Source organism: Montipora capricornis, chromosome 3, assembly GCF_036669925.1.
Source record: "Montipora capricornis isolate CH-2021 chromosome 3, ASM3666992v2, whole genome shotgun sequence".
NCBI lineage: Eukaryota > Metazoa > Cnidaria > Anthozoa > Scleractinia > Acroporidae > Montipora > Montipora capricornis.
Genome location: NC_090885.1, coordinates 58,688,776 through 58,703,775, shown reverse-complemented (window position 1 = coordinate 58,703,775; position 15,000 = coordinate 58,688,776). Strand labels below are relative to the sequence as shown.

Below are 15,000 nucleotides of genomic sequence, written 5' to 3'. Positions count from 1 at the left end.
CATACTGCGATTAATTTCTTTCAGAAAATTGTGAGAGTGGCATAGACACACATGGCGGAAATGCCGGAGGAAATTGTTGTGTATTTCCATTCAAGTATCGTGGAAAACTCTACCACGCCTGTACCAAGGATGGTTTTTCTAAGAAATGGTGTTCCACGACCTTTGATTTTCGAAAGGACAGGAATTGGGGTCTTTGCTATGATTAAAGACAAGAACAAATGCTTTTTGCGGAATGATCTTTCTTATTTTGTTTTTAGCAGGTAAATGCATCAGAGAAGCAATTGCTTTTGATACAACTAATCGCGCTTTTGTTTTTTCACATTAATTTTATTTTGCCTTGTGAAGAGAATTTAATTAAAGTTGCATAATTGCAGGAGCTCATCAAGGAGAACCTCTGTCTCTACTAATTCCTTAAGTCAACCCTTTCCCGAGTAAATTTATTTTTAGAAATAGGTTTTTCCCGCGAAGAGTATCATATTTCCATCGACGCTGAGATAGTTAAGAAATCGAAAGTGGTTCAGCGTTGTCTGTACTCTTATCGACAACGATATTCGTCATCACAGTGGTCAAAATGTTGTGCGCCTCGTGAGTCCACAACAAATTTTGACCAGTGTGATGACGAATATCGTTGTCGATAAGAGTACAGACAACGCTGAACCACTTTCGATTTGTTTTTTACCGCAATATTCAACGCCAAAGAAAGTTTTATTCAGAGCGTGACCAAAATCATGGCTCAAAGAAAGAGCAAGCGTTGTCTATAATTTTTTCGCAATATGATTGGTTTATTTCCCAAAATGGGGCTTCCTGATTGGCTATTACATTGCGTGACAAAATGACGTGAGCATGACGCGTACAGCGTTGTCTAGACTGTCATCGACAACGGCAAATTAGCCAATCCGATTGCGAGATTATAAGCAATTGTTATTTAAAGACCCAGAGTGTTGGTCCAGCCGGAGTCCGGTCCGCGCGACAGCCCGGTGCTCAACCAACTGAGCCACCGGTGCGCGGTACGTTTTCCATTTTTGCTTTTCTTTTCCATTTTTCAAAACAACAACGTGTAGAGTTCAACAAAAGGAAAGGAACTTTATTTAAGTGGCTAGCCGTTCTAGCGCTGGAGCACTAATTGGCGTCACAAATCAGTCAAGTGCTGGTTTTGGAGGATAGGAGAAAACCGTAGTACCCGGAGAAAAACCTCTTGATGCAGAGTAGAGAAAGGAAAGGAGAGGAACTTTATTTAAGTGTCTAGTCGTTCTAGCGCTGGAGCACTAATTGGGGACACTGTAAACTGAAATTAACGATGAAAGCAAATCAAGTCAAAGGTTGGTTTTTGAGGATAGGGGAAACCGGAGTACCCAGAGAAAACCTCTCGGTTCAGAGTAGAGAACCAACAAACTCAACCCACATATGACGCCGGATCTCGGAATCGAACCCGGGCCACATTGGTGGGAAGCGAGTGCTCTCACCACTGCGCCATCCCTGCACCCCTATACGGGCAAACAATCCTATAGAGTGTTTTCACTCACGTGATCAGTCTAGTGCTGGTACTGATTTTATGTAATCAGTCAATCATGCATAGATGTCGGATGAGTATTTTTCTTTCTCGACCAAACAAGGGTTGCAAGCTGAGTTGTCATAACGAAACTGTACTGAGGAACAATTTGGGTGAGGATTTAAAATGCGTAGAGTGCATGTAAATTTACTCGTAAACAGTTTCGAGAAATTGAATGCCCTCGAGCTGGAAGGATCACGAATCGGCTTTTGTGCGAAAGCCTGCATTCACAGCAGAGTCACCAGCCTTCGTTTCGAAGGAAAAAAACTGAAGAAAATTAACAAAGAAGGAATGGGACTGAAGAAAATCGCAAACGTAACATAACTCTAGATTTTCATGCAAGCTGCAAAATAATCTCGTACCCAGATCTCACTTCCGTATGACCGTTGGAGATCTCGGTACGAGATTAGCTGCAAAATAGATCGAAGCGAGGGCATGGGCATGATTGTGACACAGGAGTAAATGCATGCACCTTTACAGAGCGCCTCTCTGATCCCTGGTCATCCCCGGTCTCAAGCGAACATACGAGTTGATGTCTAGACTATGGGGGAAAATTTGTTTTACTTTTGTCCTCTATAAATCGTGCGCCAAGTATGATGCTCCAATCGAGGACAAACGTATTGGAGTTGCGTGACGAGATGTATCAGTCGTTGATATTTATACTGTCCAGATCTAGAAATGGAGTGCTTAGTGTCAACACTTTCACGAAATAGAGGAGCGAGTCAAGACTGTGGTTAGAATTTTGGCCAAAAGACAGCGGGTTCATCATGTTGTGCTTTCTTCTTTCTGCCATCTTTCTTTCGAAAGTAAGTTTGACAAGCGGGTCAGATGTAAGACTGGTCGGAGGAAAGCATGCTTATGAAGGCAGAGTCGAAATATTTCATGACGGTGAATGGAGAGCAATTTGTGATCACGGATGGAATTTCAAAGCCGCGAACGTCGTGTGTCGGATGCTGGGGTTCCTGACGCTTTACGTTATACAATTGGGTGAGTATATAATTTCGTTCGTGTTTATGTTACTGAAACACTGGGTTTAAGTCCGTGTTTTCTACCAGGAGAGTAATAAAATCAGGGCTGCCAACTCTCGCGGATAATCCGGGAGACTCCAGATTTTGGACCACATCTCCCGGTCTCAAGATTACGGTCTGAAATCTCTCGATCAATCGCCGAATTTTGTCATTTCTAGTGAGAATCGACTTTCAGAAAAATAAAATTTCAAATAGTTTGTGTTCTTTGAGTTATTTTAACATCGATAATAACAAAATTCGAACGTTTCATAGGGTGTTTACTATTTAGCAAAAAAATCCGAAAATTTCGGTTTGAGGTCAAATGGAAAGGCTATTTTCCGGAAAATCTTTTCGGAAATTGTGGACAACCTCCAGAGGTAGTCCACTTTTTCCGTTCGGAATGGAAATCGGGAACTTCTCTTAGAGAATCTTTCCGCTTTCAGGCAATTTCTTACAAGATGGAGTAAATATGCAGGATGGAATGTCGGGTGGTAAATGATATTAAAGCGACATTCCCATCCGGTTGGTCAATAAATTCGGAAAATCGCTTACCTTTATGCAACGATCATTCCATCCGGATTATTTGGCTAAATGAACTCCAGTAAACCGTTCGTTGCTATTTACGGATTGTAATTTAAGCAATAATGTGATTGGTTCAAAATAAACCAATCAAATTAAATGTTGGAATGCCAATGTCATCTTTTTCGCGCGGATTTTTTTTTTTTTTACCTTTTGCCTACATTGTAGGTTGCGTGAGGTCTTGTGTGCTTGTGCCAAATCGCGGAGATTGAAGATGTCAATTGATTTTAGTTCGCTAAAGAGGGAGTTTTTAGGACTTGTAGAGACAAATGTACTTAATAAATTGTAAAGATTCCCGATTAAAATATCATTCGTCGAACGGAATCAATGAGTATTATTTGCGTAAAAGACGTAATGAGACGTCACTAGAAATGGCGTCACAAGTGTTATGACGTCATATATGAAGACTTTATGGGTTGACAGCCCTGTTACCTTGGAACGTCTCGGGACAGCAAGAAATCTAAAGCGGGACAGGCTTTGCACAGCGTTGTGATGTGTCAGGGTTTTTGTTGATTCAGCTCGTAACTGCAGGATGAAGCCAAGTGAAATGGTACCCAGAAGTGCCAATTTTTTTGCTTCACTCAGGAGACTGCCTACTATTAATAGCTTTTACCTAAGTACAATAGTAACAGGAAAACCATAGCGAAAATTAAATTTGGCGCGATTCAACGTTGATGCCGTTTTTCACGGAAACAGAAAACTTGAAAGAGATCGGATGGAGAGACAATGTTACACAGAGCGGGATGAAGGGGGGAGGGGGAGGGGGAGGATGTTGTATGTTTAATTGTGTGCCTTATAAGTAAAGGCAGTCATTTTTGGGTGTTAATCGATCCCAATTGAATCCCAATTCAACGATATTCCATTAAACTATATTCCTGGTTTTACGATGGAAATCTAGCGACCCAAGCATAAAGTTTTTACGTTACGACCAACACTATAATTGATATCACATGACCGTAAAAGAGTGACAAGCTCGTAGTTACAAAATGTTTTATTTAGTTACAATAGTCCTTTGTCCCGTAGGGCACAAGAGTAGCGTTTCTGTCAACAGCTTGTCATAGGAGATTGCAAGACATAGTTATACTCATGTACAAGGTTAAATATAGGCTAGTTCCTGATTTCATTTGTGATATTTTTAGTACTAAGTCTTGTAAATATAATCTTAGAAACCAAAATTTTGATATTCCTAGATTTAATTCTGTATTGTATGGTAAACATTCTCTTAGATATCTTGGACCCTTTTTAGGGAATAAGATAGATAAAAACATCACTGAAACGAGCAGTCTATCTAAGTTTAAGTTTCATATTAGATGTAAGGATCTTACTGAACTGATAAATGGCAACAATTGCCCCGCGTGCGTAATTTGTACTTCTTAAGATGTGCCCGTGTTGTTAGAATTATTTTGATTATTTTAGCATATTGTAAATGTATATAAAAATTTATAGCTTATTTCTTATTTATTAGTTATCATAATATTTATTATTTATGTTATCTTTATGTTGTGTCCCCAATTAGCGCGAGCTAAATACATCGACACATGAATAAAGTTCATCATCATCATCACTAAGGGTTATTTTGATATCTAAGCAGCTTTATCATCCTTGTCCTCCTTGTTTTTTAGTAGTTCCTTCAGCTTGTTTAACTTTGACGGCTTTTTGTGTTAAAAAATACACGTCACGGGGATTTCTACGCCAATGCCTTTGTTCCTTCGTTTTCCAACAATGGAACAATACGTGGGATGGCTAAGTTACGTTGCACAAACTGTGGAAGGACTTGATGATGTGTTTCGGTTGTTGTAATTGTGATCATTTGCCCTTTGCAATTAAATCAAATACATACAGTAACGGTATCATCTGCTTGCGGAGACTTATTGATTTTATTGACTGCACATGGAAAAATTAATCACAGTATTACCGTAGAACCCTGATTTTACGATATTTTTCAGTTTCTTCACCGTCATATCGTTCAATCGGGAGTTCGTTTACAACGATATCCTAATTTAACGATATGATTTTGCTATCCCCTTGCGATATCGTGAAACCGGAGTTCCACTGTAGTGCTTTAATTTCAGGTGTGCCTTCGAATGGAACAGTCTAATTAGCGACTTACTATCAATAGAGAATCTGTCTCTTTTTGATAAGGGTTTTGTTTTCTTTGTCAGAAGGGTTTTTTTCTCTGCTACCTCATCAATTTAAATTGTATATGCCAATTATTATTCTATATGGTAATATCTTAACCGTTTGCAATATTCGATTATATTTTAATTAGCATATATGTAACTAATATGTGATATAAATGAATTATATTTTTAACGTAATTTTGTTCAGTGCTGTCACGCGGCTCATATGAGACAATAGGGAGTTTAAGCATGCGCGTTTTTGAGATACGGACGGCAATCGGAATTGAGCTGTTTTCCCTTTTAACCGGTTTTCACACAACCACATTTACATTGCTAAGTATCTTTTCTCCATTAGAGGAGATTAGTATAAAAATCTGGGAGACACCACTGTCCTGGCACGAGAAATGTTTTCTTCCGGTTGCCGTCCGCGTCTCAAAAACGCGCGTGCTTAAGCTCTCTAATGTAAATTGATAGGAATGTCCATCTCTAAATATTCACATATTTATGTGTGCATGTATGTATAGACTCACAAGCAATGTTCTTTTCCCGATCATATGTCGCGTATGCTAATTATAGAGGTTTTGCACTGTAGCCATGTTGCATGGCAGGAACTAGATTCTTTTTCCTATGGGAAAAATGTTCTTTCTAATTCAAAATATTTTCATTGTTCCTGCCATGCAACATGGCTGCCGTGCAAAACCTCTATTGTCGCCAATTTCTAAGTAGGAGTTTCCCTTTCCTAGACCCGGAGATTCTCCCGGTTAACATCACAACGGAGTCGGCGTGAACGCGTGGTGTCGAACCAGACAGGGGTAGTCATACTCGGTGCCTAACCGAAAGAATCGCTGCTTTTAAAATGGACATAGGTTAAATTACCAAAATCTTTTTTAATCAGGTACACACCGTTTGGTCGGGGAAACGGTAAATTTTGGATAGACGACATCAGGTGCGGTGGCAGAGAATATGACATTGAGCGCTGCTCTCGTAGAGACTGGGGCCAACACAACTGTCGGTCAATCAATCAGGCTGGAGTGATTTGTAAACAGCACCGAAGAGACGTAGTATCTGAACCTGAGCCATCTCAAGCCAGCGGTGGGGTATGTAAGCGATTAGAACGTATAGCATGGTGCTGGACATCTCAAATTACACTATGAAATATTCCCATCTTGTTGGACTGAAATACCGTTTAAAAGAGTGTTCCAGTAATTGGAAAACGTCGTGTTTTTCACCTGTTATGTATTCCCGAACGAACAAACGAACGAGCGAATGAACGAATAAATATATGAATATATATAAATGGTGCCTATTTTCGAGAAGTCAATAACAACACCATTAAATAAAAGAAATAAATAGTCAGAGTTATCTCTTCGCTGTGCAATCCATTACTTTCCTTTCTTAATTATAACGCTGTTAGGTCATTAAAGCAAACTTGAGGTTACTTGGGCCTATACGGGATGACTTCATATCTGAAGGTATTGTCCAAGTGGAACACGAGGGTAAGTGGGGTTACATTTGCCCTTCTAACTGGAGACCCGTCAACTCGTTCGTTTTGTGTGGCCAACTCGGCTTTTCAAACTCCAAGGAACTGGAGAATTACTCAGTGAACATAGCGGGACACAAAAAACCAGTCTATTGGTTGGATCAGGTGAAGTGCAAAGGATGGGAGTCCTCCATTGTGTCATGTGACCATGCGGGATGGACTCGACATGAATGCGAGAGTGGCAAGGCTCTGAGAATAAAATGTATGAGCATGAACAAGACGCAAATTGTAAGTAGAAGCCAGAAGTTGTAACTGCAGAAGCCATTTCGTTGTTTTCAAACATTGTCTAAATAAACCTAGAGAAACCAAGGAAAGGTGATCTCTTGTCATGTAGCCGCCGTTAACCGACGGGAAATGAAAGCGATTTAAGCATTATTATTTTTACCACGGGCTGGCTTGACTCTCGTCTCACAGGGTTCATTTAAAATTGTCCCAAGCCTTTTAGACAAAGATCTAGAATTTACTAAAAAATAAGAACGGGGAAAAGCAAGTTTGTTTTACTAATTGAGAGAAAAGGCCCGTCATTTTACTTTTCCAACCCACCATATTCAACTCCTGTACATTTGTCCGCTGATTCTTAATGGGATTTTGATCATGGAGAACTTTGGGATAATTATTTCGGATAAAATTACTGTAAAACATCAAGGGGTAAACTATATACCTTTTGTTTTTCAAGACTTCTGAGCTTAGACTCCGAAGCGGTGCGTTGGTGGCTGAAGGGCGAGTAGAGGTGAAACACCGAGACACTTGGGGTACCATCTGTGATGACCATTGGACCCTCAGGGAAGCTAACACTGTCTGCAGATCGATAGGTTATGGGTCAGCGGCAATGGCAGCAAAGAATGCATACTTCGGGAGAGGTGTGGGAAAGGTAAGACGTCAATGGCGACGAGAGCGCATGGATGAATTAGTTTAGAGAACGTTTTAAGTAATTACAATTCTATTGCATTTTTAAAAGCCTCTGTGAAATCACGAATATGGAAATAGTTTCTTACTATCTGTTTTATTTGATTAATATTGATATACATATCATCAATATGGTACGACGCGGCATGTTTCTTATTTGAAGGTGGGGAGGGGAGGCCAGGAGGTTCGATGTTTGGAAAACTATATCTGACGCAGTACTCAATAAGCCGTTATATTTAGGATGATTTACATTCCTAACCCCCCCCCCCCCCAAAAAAAAAAAAATAAATAAAAAATAAAATAAAATAAAATAAAATAAAATAAATAAATAAATAAATGAATAAAATAAATAAATAAATAAAAAAAGAAAAGAAAAAAATTGTAGTTACTACAGGCTCTAAATTGGAGTTGAACTGCTGCTCCCTTTTCATAGATGGTGAATAATTAACTGATTTCGACTCATCACTTCAGAAGGACATGCAGATATGACGGGTGTTTGAGAACGTTCTACTGTAGTGAGGTTATCCCTGCTAACTCTTACACCGGCAGATGGAAAACGTCATGAATATGGAAACACTTTCAATTTTGGACTACTTGTTCGTTTGGTCGTGTGTTTTTATCATGTTCTTTTACTTTATGCGCCATTTGTCAGTTTTGGTTTCTATCATAGTTAATAGAGGGGAATGGTTGTGAAACCCGACAAATTTCTTTGTTGTATGTTTTTGTTCTCTTTTTTTGGCCTTGACGGTGCACAAAACACAATAGTTGTTCACTTCGTACTGAGGAACTAACCAATAGAAACGTGTTGGTTGCGCAATTCATGCATAGTGTATGAGCACAACCTAAATCTTGGCATCTTTGTTTGCTCCTTTGATGTTTGCCGAGCTGCAAAACTATTCCCCTCTATTAACTAGGCTTCTAGCGATATTCACTGTTTCTAAACAATTCTTTGGACACTTAAATTTTGCCAACCACAGAACAAAAGAACCTTTGTTTCGACAGCTAATAGATCTCTGATTGGCACATTAATTAATGATAAGAAGTGACGTAACGGTGAGTATCTCTATTTTCAATCGAGTATGAGCTGTAAGTCGTGCGTCTCCTTTTGTACGTTCCAGGTGATGTTACATGATGTACATTGCCATGGAACCGAGAACAGTTTTGGTCAATGTAGACACAAGGGATGGAGACGCTCTAGCTGCAATCATTATGAAGACGCTTCTGTTAGATGCCACGTACCACAGCTTCAAGGCCATAAGGTGGAAATCACACGAGCAATTAAAACAATATTTAGCAAAAAAGAAGCTCTAGTGACGACCACGGCAACATGCAATAACGTAAACGATGCGCGTTATTCAACTTCGCTCGTGATTATTCGGGTTCTTTGCTTACACGAAGAGTGCCAGTTACCTAATAATGAATAGCTGCACTTATTGGGGCTTGATCAAGCGGCGTAAGTTAATTGTCGTCAAGATGGTACACCGTATGAACTTGAAAGTCTTAATGTTTTCAGTCGGGGGCTGAAATGTGCAATTCTTTAGTGTCCTTTATGCTGGAATTATCGGAATTCGGCTCAAATTGTTTGTGCCCCCAATCTTTCAAGGCAAAATGTTTAACTGAAATAAAAGATGGATGTAATAAGGCTGGAAAATACAGAGGCATAAATAACCAGCTCTTATGTACTATGCGCTACAGTTACGGCCCGCCGTTTTGCGGTTCAATTCGTAGGTACTCGGACTAAAATTGACTTGAAAAGAAAAAAAAAACGTAACCTACAAGGCTGCATGCCCGAGAAAATAATTCCAGGTTATGAGTGTCACTAATTATACGCTTAATGATAAAACAATAACATACAGATTTACCCAAGCCTGAAAACGGACCTCCCGGGTTATTTATTCTAATAATAAGTTAACCTGAATTGAGCCTGCAATCAAATGGCAAAGCAGTACCTGGTCAGCGGTCAACTTAAGAGAAGCTGACCTCAATGAACACTAAACTTGAGCCCGCGATGTGGCCACGGTATACTGGTCAGCGGATAACTTGTTTTGACACGTGTCAATTTACCATAACGTGGATGTCCAATATCAACGATGTACGCTGCAAACTAGCTGGAGACAAGTATACAAGCATTGGTTCTCTAAACTTGAGCCCGCGATATGGTCACGTGATACTGGTCACATTGGCGTACATGAAGAGGGGGTGGACGGTCGTACGCGGTCGGTGACCAAAACCAAGTTTTCTCACAAAGATGGGTAACCAAAATTTTTTACCAATGGTGCTCCGCGCGCGCAAGCCTTCGGCGCACGGAGCTCGGCCAATACTGAACTTTATCAAGTGTCAAGTCTTCTAGCGCTGGAGCACTAATTGTGGACACTACACAGAAATCAAATAAAACAAAACATTGGTTTTTGAAGATAGGGAAAACAGGGGTACCCGGAGAAAAACCGGCGGACCCGCTACAGTACCGTAGAAACCCCCTAAATTCGAAAATTTGTTTTTTGTTATTGCTGTTGCTGGATTTAAAGATTCAACTTCGTTCCCAGGGCTTTTCCCTAGAAAGCCCTAGGTTGCCTCTTATCTTCATGCAGCTGTATACTGAAAAACGTTTTTGGAAACTCACTAAATCTTTCTTCCTCCTAGATTCGGCTAAATGGCGGCGGAAATGCCTTCGAGGGTCGAGTTGAAGTTTTCCACAATGGGAGATGGGGAACAGTTTGCGGTGATAATTGGAGCATTGAGAGTGCCATGGTAGTGTGCAGACAATTAGAGCTTGGATATGCCAGCCATGCCGTCACGCAAAACTATTTTGGCTACACAAACCTGAGGGTCATTATGTCTGGTGTGCAATGTCGCGAAGATGAAATTTCTATTTTCAACTGCCAACGCGATACTTGGGAGAATGCAACGTGTAGCGGTAGGAATAAGCTTGCTGGAGTGATTTGCACTGATGGTAAGGTGGAGCCTTAAAAGTAAAGACTAATAAAATCCTTTCCAATGGTTTGGTCAAACGGCGCCGTAATTATGCCAAAAGCCGATTTTTCTTTTACAAAGTTGTTGCCACGACACCAAATTCCGTCAAGTACCTTTTTATTGTGGTTCGGACTCAGCAGTCTCACGCCGAATAATGTTCACTTGCGTATTTAAAAGAGTGCCATTACAATATTGTTTTTCCTTACCTTGCCAGGCCTAATGGGTAATGTTTATTTTGTTTTATTTTTCTTTTCGTTTTCCAGGCTTACCTGACCTTGTACTAGATACCGCAGTATTGAGGGAGACAATTCAGCAGGAATACAAGACGCTGTATGATCTGAGATGTGCACACGAGGAAAACTGCCTCTCAAAAAGCGCAGATGCGCTTTTCAAGTATGAATTTCGTCTCAGTTATTTTTGGGGCGGTTTTCAATTTTGTCTGACCCCCCGCCAAGGGAGGGTGGACTTTGCATATGAATGGTCGGAAATTTTGAATTAAACCCAATCCCGTTCCCAGGGCTTTTCTCCGCCGACCCGCCCTATCTTGGCGGAGAAAAGCCCAGGGAACGAGGTTGAATTAAACCCCTAAAGGAGACCAATGTTGGTCTGGCCTGGCTTTTTTTGACCCCTAAAAGAGACCATATTTCAAGCATATTGAATATAGATATTTATATTTCTTTGTGTGCAAACTCAAACGAGACCTTCACGGGTTCACACGATGCCGTTTTGCCCAGAACACCCTAAATGAGACCAAAAGCCGAAATTTACATCTCTGAGCGAAACGACGAGCATCCCCCATTCTGGGGGTCTAAGCCAATTACTCGAGTTATTTGGTTTTGTGTCTCGGTTATTGGCTCAAAAATTCTGCTCCGTTTTTTCAACCAATGAGAAACAAACCCCAAACCAACCACCAATTTCCCGCGCATTTTTCCGGGCTTTAAACTTGTTATGAATTTGAAGAGAGCGAGAACGGCCAAGAGGAGTGCATTACACCGCACACCGGCGGCTCAGTTGGTCGAGCTCCTGGCTACCATGCGGAAGGTCGTGAGTTCGACTCCGGCCGGGCCAACACTCAGGGTCTTTAATTAACTGAGGAGAAAGTGCTGCCTTTGTAATTATATCCGCAAATGGTTAGACTGTCAAGTCTTCTCGGATAAGGACTATAAACCGTAGACCCCGTCTCACAAATATCTTCCATGTTCATTAGTTCCCTGTGGGACGTTAAAGAACCCACACACTATTCGAGAAGAGTTAGGGATGAATTTCCCGGCCGTGTTGTAGCTGTCCTCTGTGAGTATATGGGTGGGTGGGTATAGCAGGTCTACATCAGCTAGATAGCTGCCAAAACTTCAACCTGCTCAAACAGACATTTCTAACATTGGTTTTCAGGTTTTCCAACATAACGTTGTGATGCGTTCATTCCGCGGTTCTTGATTAAATTATTACCGGAAATTCACCAAAAAACTGCTTTTACATCAGCATTTTTCTGGGAGTCGCAAACAACCTTTTCGTTTTGTTCTTCTTACTATCCAGAAATAGGAGATTAAGAGATTATTATCGAAGATTGTTAAGGTTCACCACAAAGATCGAAAACAGAGGATGGGATGACTTCCGGCCCGACACACCCAGAAGAAGCTGGGACTATCACCGCTGTCATGCGCACTACCATTCGATGGAAACATTTGCTACATACGACTTGCTAAGTAAGTGTGTTGTATTTTAAGTTATTCGCCCTCTTTTTAGTTTTCTTTTCATCGAAAGATCAATCTTTTCTGTGTGGTTTCTCTAGCTGCAGCTCACACGAGCTTTTGGAGCTAGAGGAACCTGGTATCGGTTTAATACTCTCGGTAGTAGTCAATACACCTCATTCCAAAATAGCCGCCATTTAAATATTCTTTTGTTTTTATTTAAATTAGCCCTTGATGCCTCGTTCTTAAGCTTAAAATTCAAAAGAATATTTTATCTTGAACGAGGCAACAAGGGCCAATTTGTATCCGCATAAATCAGCGGCCATTTTGGAATAAGGTGTATAACAACCTGTGAATTGGAGCACTGATTCAAGTGCAAGTTTTAAATCTTGAGCACGCGCATTTGAAAAAAGAATGACGTCTAAGCCTATTTTTACAATGACCGCAAAATTCTCGCGCGCTCATTGGCTAATTTTTATTGACCGTAAGCGGACAGACTCATAAATTTACAATTTATGCAATAATGACCCGATATTGCTCGCGTCAGATTGAAGTTTGTCGCATTTTTCTCGTGTTTTGACTTAATTTTGACCCCTCTGCCCTCTGTCAGTTTTTCATGCGTCTGTCCTGTTATTGACAATTAATTTCGTCATAACATTGGCAAAGTAGTCTTTGGATCCACTCGGCTATCGCCTCGGGGATCAGCAGCTACTTTAACAATGGTGTGACGAAATTCATGACCAATAACAGGACAGACGCATGAAAAAAATGACACTGATCAATTTGCTAATTCACACGCTTAAAACAGGAAGGTCGGTTGCTTGGTTTTCTAGATGCTTCTTATCGACAAACTCAAGTCTCATTTGAATACCCAAACAGATCCCTTTCTTGCTACGGTTTTTGTTTAACTTGTAACATTTACTGTACAAAATGTCCTTTCAGTATTGATACTTTTTGTGCGTCTTGCATTTTTTACTTGGTGATGACGTTAGGATGGCGTCGAAACGTGATCCTTTTCAGCCTTTTAGTCTTCTTAGTTCCTTGAGTTATGGAACATGCATCCCAGCATTTTATTGTCAAATGTATTTCCTAGTAGCTTCTTTTATGCAATATTATAAAGATTGTTGTTCTGAACAATGGCTGATGTTGTTGTTGTTGTTATTATTGTGATTCGGTATTATTATTAGTCTTTATTATATAATTTTTTTCACTTCACCGTAAACGCCAGAAAAGCGCCGTGTTTTTCAAATAATGGCCCGGGACGTGTCCGTTGGACAAAAGTAAAGTCCCTGTCTTGACTAAATAACCGTGGGATGTAGGGTAATAAAATCAACCTTAGAAAAGACAAGCCGCGGGGACTACAAAATCTAATCGCTTGCAGATGCCATCACAAATGCAACACTATTTTCCCAATTATTTTAAAACACCGATCGACGGTTCTAATTGTTTGTTTCCCTTGGTTTTAAGCTGTTTTCTAAGTCTTCACCCCGTAATTGTGTTGTTGCTCTCATAAAAGAAACGGTTTCATAGGTTGTTTTCAAATGAACCCAACCGGAAAAAAAAATGATAGTAATAACAATTCGATTACAGTTGCAGAACATATTACTTTGTGTCTTCAGGGTTAAATTATTCGGTCATACTTGCTGAGGGACACAAGGCAAGTTTTTGTTTAGAGGACACAGAATGTGATGCCGGATTTGAAAAGAGATGGAATTGCACCAGGGGAGGTGACCAAGGCATATCTCCCGGATGTTACGACATCTACAAGTCCTCGATTGATTGCCAATGGATTGATTTCACCGATATCCGACAAAGAGACTCGTTTATTCTTCGAGTTCGGCTCAACCCTGGGAACCAAGTGGCCGAAACCGATTTTAGGAACAACATAGCCAAGTGCTTTGTGCACTATTATGGACAAATTGTCATTTCAAACCACTGTTGGATCGGTGAGTGTTATATGAATTTATTTAAAGAAGGCTGCGACTTGAGTAGCCTTCTTGAATCATCTAAGCTACAAGTTGGAGCAAAACAGGTTATGCAATTTGAGCGAAGCAGGAGATCTATTCGGGGGAGTCAGGCAGGCGTAGTGTTCATCAGCCGCGCCTTCTACCTCTGCGATGGTGAGTGGGCTGAGTTCCAGTCTATCTCAACCTGACTCCGAGGTTTTATTTCCGGGGCGAATCGACTCGCAGCCCACCCTAGGATTTGCCTTGCAAGGGTCTACCATCCGTTCAGACTCTTGCCTTCCGACTCAAAATAAAATTAGGAAAAATCAAAATTAATTGTTCAAAGCGTTCTAATTTTCCATCAATGTCATTTTAGTCTGCATTCGGTTCGCCTCGGTGAACAAAGGAATGGTGACGCAGATTTAGGAACCCGTGACATATAAACAACGCAACCTTAATTAATCTTCGTCACAAACCTTCCTGAGAACTGGCCTATAACCATATTATTTAATGACACTTGTATGCTTAACTGAGCCATCTAGCGGAGGTTTTGCAATTTCAGAGATAAAGCTAAATAATTTAAGCCTGTCTTATATTGGGATGCCCGTGGCAAGCACATCCCGTGAGAAGTCATGTTTTTCTCTCTTTATTTAGAGAACTGCGAGAGCGGGGTTGATACATACGGCGGGAATTCT

The 15,000-nt window shown here is 40.5% G+C and overlaps 1 protein-coding gene across 1 annotated transcript in view; it reads left to right on the top strand.

Annotated features, from left to right (window-relative positions):
* Nucleotides 1–15,000, top strand: part of LOC138040651 (scavenger receptor cysteine-rich type 1 protein M130-like) — a 34,620-nt gene that overhangs the window by 17,809 nt on the left and 1,811 nt on the right. The window contains 13 exon segments of the mRNA XM_068886336.1: nucleotides 25–195; nucleotides 258–310; nucleotides 2,263–2,506; nucleotides 2,509–2,536; nucleotides 6,151–6,352; nucleotides 6,670–7,023; nucleotides 7,472–7,666; nucleotides 8,820–8,960; nucleotides 10,342–10,651; nucleotides 10,935–11,064; nucleotides 12,205–12,374; nucleotides 13,979–14,305; nucleotides 14,960–15,000. The exon segment at nucleotides 14,960–15,000 is cut by the window's right edge and continues 1,811 nt beyond it. Coding sequence (XP_068742437.1) covers nucleotides 25–195; nucleotides 258–310; nucleotides 2,263–2,506; nucleotides 2,509–2,536; nucleotides 6,151–6,352; nucleotides 6,670–7,023; nucleotides 7,472–7,666; nucleotides 8,820–8,960; nucleotides 10,342–10,651; nucleotides 10,935–11,064; nucleotides 12,205–12,374; nucleotides 13,979–14,305; nucleotides 14,960–15,000 — 2,366 coding nt within the window.